Here is a 2,458-nt window from a genome sequence, read left to right as displayed (position 1 = left end):
TATAGAAATCTTACATACTTAATTTAAAAAATATTATTATCAAATTAGTTATATATCTGTTTTAATTGTTTATCCTTTTCCGCTGCATTACTCTATCTATATTATTTAGAGTTTTTTTCGTCTTTAAAGCTCATAAAATTCATAACATTATTCACTCCTCTCTAGAGTCAAGTTCAATCTTACAAGAACAACATAAGATCTAGTAGATAAAATATCCAAAATCAAGTATTTTACTTCAAGAGATCGTATAAAAAAAGCAGATATTGTCATCAAACATATCCAAACGTTTGGATGGCATGATCATAATCTATCGACTAAGGAGCTTAAACTCATAGGTTTATGCACATTATTGGGGGTGATTGAAAATTACTCTTGAACACAAAGCAGGAAGATAATTACTAGTTTATCATATTCATCGCATAACTTCACGAAGGATTTCACTCGAGCAAAGATTATGTTTTACATAAAGTACAAGCTTAAGGATCCAAGAAGTTTCCTCTAGTTACATAAGCTTATCATTTGGATCACTCATCACTTAGAATTTTCGAAACAACATTTTCAGACAAGGCAGGGTCCAGAGTTTATCTTTGATCTTCTGTCATCAATGCCAAAAGTATGCAAGCTTGGCAAACAACACTGCTGCGTCTTCCATATTTTGTCTTTCCTAATTTTAGAGTCTTTATTTGGCGTCGTCGCCTCCTTACTATTGAACAGAGTGTTCTCGGATAGGTACAGAGCTCCGGTCGATGATCCCTGAAGTTGTCTTGTGTTGGCTGTGTCGCAATCCAATTTCTTAACGACCTCTGCTTTAGGGGCATTTGGCACACCGTCTTCCAACTCTACTTGTGAGGTTTCTCGGAAAAGTTCACCAAGTTTCTTTCTGCCAGTTGGAGAAGGCTCTGACTTTGAGTCTGAAAACTCCCTAGGAGTCATTGGTACACTTAATTGATGAATTGGAGTAGTACCTTGAGGGGTGAATTCTACATCCAAGAAAACGAACTAGTAAACGAAAATTTATGGCATGAAATAGGTCTGGGAATAGGTCATACCTCCATTGACGCTAAAGAAATCTTCACAATCTGAATCTAGCCATGTGCATGAGTCGAAGAAGACTTCATCTGTGACGACTGCACTCACAACACCGAAAGCACAGACAAACAAGTTGAGCATATAGAATTGCATAAATGATCATAATACTCCCTAAACAAACTCGATACATAGTTAAGAACAAATTGATAACAGAGTTTATCTGATAGCAATTGTGTTTAACATCAAATGTATCAATAAATATATGAAAGTATGCTGAAAGTTCTCTTCAGCAGGAAGAAAAGTTAGAAACAGAAATGCATCCGGGCTATCTAGAGAGTATCGTCGAGTTTATGAATTGAAATTCTACTCGAGAAGCACCAATTTAACAATACCTGTTCAAATTAGCTGGAGGACATGAACATGAACATGAAGTTCTACTTGAAAATATCCAAATAAATGTTTGTAATGCAGTTCACACAGGCAACCAAATAACAAAAAACAAAATTGCAGTAACTAATAGTATAGATTTTATAGATCCATATCAAAAATCTTCTACAAACAATGTCTCAAGCTCTTCCTATGGCCAATCTTGACCTTAACTGTGCCCTTAGGTTTGAAGGTCTCAAAAAGTAGATGATAGACAAGATCATTCAAATACAGTAGAAACAGATTCAATTTCTACATATAAATCTGCAATAGTACTCTTAATCTTTGCTTACTGAAATCCTAGTTCCTCATCCATAATCCACTCTAAAATTGGATTATTCGATCAGTGAACTATGAAGAAGACCAAATCTTTCGCAGTTGCTGTTAACACAGGAAGGAGCATAAAAAAGCATTTAAATGCCCTAAAAAAGCATACCATGAGCACTATATCCGCCGACTGGCTTTTCCCCATCCAAAGGCTTCTCCTTGGCCGGAGATGAAACGGAGATCCCTCTCCCCTTGTAGCTCACACCCAGGCGGTATCGGATGCTGGAATCTGCATCTCTATCGACGGAAGAACATGCGCCCATCTTCAAGATGCGAACTTTGACGATCAACAGCACGTCAAAGCTCCTAAGCCTGCCAACATCAGACGACCAAGGTTGAAGAAAAGCTACAGAGAGTAGGAGTAGTTCTGATAGAGCACAAAAAGGGGAGATGGGGTTCTACGACTTGGTCCGAGGCGATCAAAATCGCATTTTTAAGATAAGCAGCGAAGTCTTCGACATCAGAAGGCGGCCAAAGGAGGAGGCTTGCGCACTGACACTCCGCCAGAGAGTGCCCGTAGGAGAGAGACAGGTGATGGAGGTTTCTTGATAGTTTTGTCTTCAATTGGGCTAATCAAATAGACTAATATTTTAACCCTATAAGAAAATTTCAAATGCCCCCTAAAGTTTAGCTGTTTTTTCAAGATAGCACCTACAAATTTAATATTATCAAAATG

General features: G+C 37.6%; 1 protein-coding gene across 3 annotated transcripts; it reads right to left on the bottom strand.

Annotated features, from left to right (window-relative positions):
* Nucleotides 1-411: 411 nt before the first annotated feature.
* On the bottom strand, nt 412-2,301 carry LOC141846624 (uncharacterized protein At3g27210-like). Of its 3 annotated transcripts, none has more exons than XM_074734661.1 (4): nt 2,185-2,301; nt 1,892-2,094; nt 1,050-1,127; nt 412-980 (listed from the first exon to the last, which is right to left on the bottom strand). In XM_074734661.1, exons 2-4 carry the CDS (start codon nt 2,043-2,045, stop codon nt 559-561), a joined length of 654 nt encoding a protein of 217 aa, XP_074590762.1. In that variant the 5' UTR covers nt 2,046-2,094; nt 2,185-2,301; the 3' UTR covers nt 412-558. The 3 variants fall into 3 exon arrangements, with proteins under 3 accessions (XP_074590762.1, XP_074590760.1, XP_074590761.1); XM_074734659.1 differs by having other exon boundaries at nt 2,188-2,301; XM_074734660.1 differs by lacking the exon at nt 2,185-2,301 and having other exon boundaries at nt 1,892-2,165.
* Between the last annotated feature and the right edge of the window lie 157 nt (nt 2,302-2,458).

The sequence above is a fragment of the Curcuma longa genome, chromosome 15, assembly GCF_044706935.1.
Source record: "Curcuma longa cultivar G26 ecotype Majalengka, Jawa Barat chromosome 15, ITB_CL_G26_1.1, whole genome shotgun sequence".
NCBI lineage: Eukaryota > Viridiplantae > Streptophyta > Magnoliopsida > Zingiberales > Zingiberaceae > Curcuma > Curcuma longa.
The sequence above is the reverse complement of the archived record's forward strand: the minus strand, read 5'-3'. Positions and strand labels throughout refer to the sequence as shown.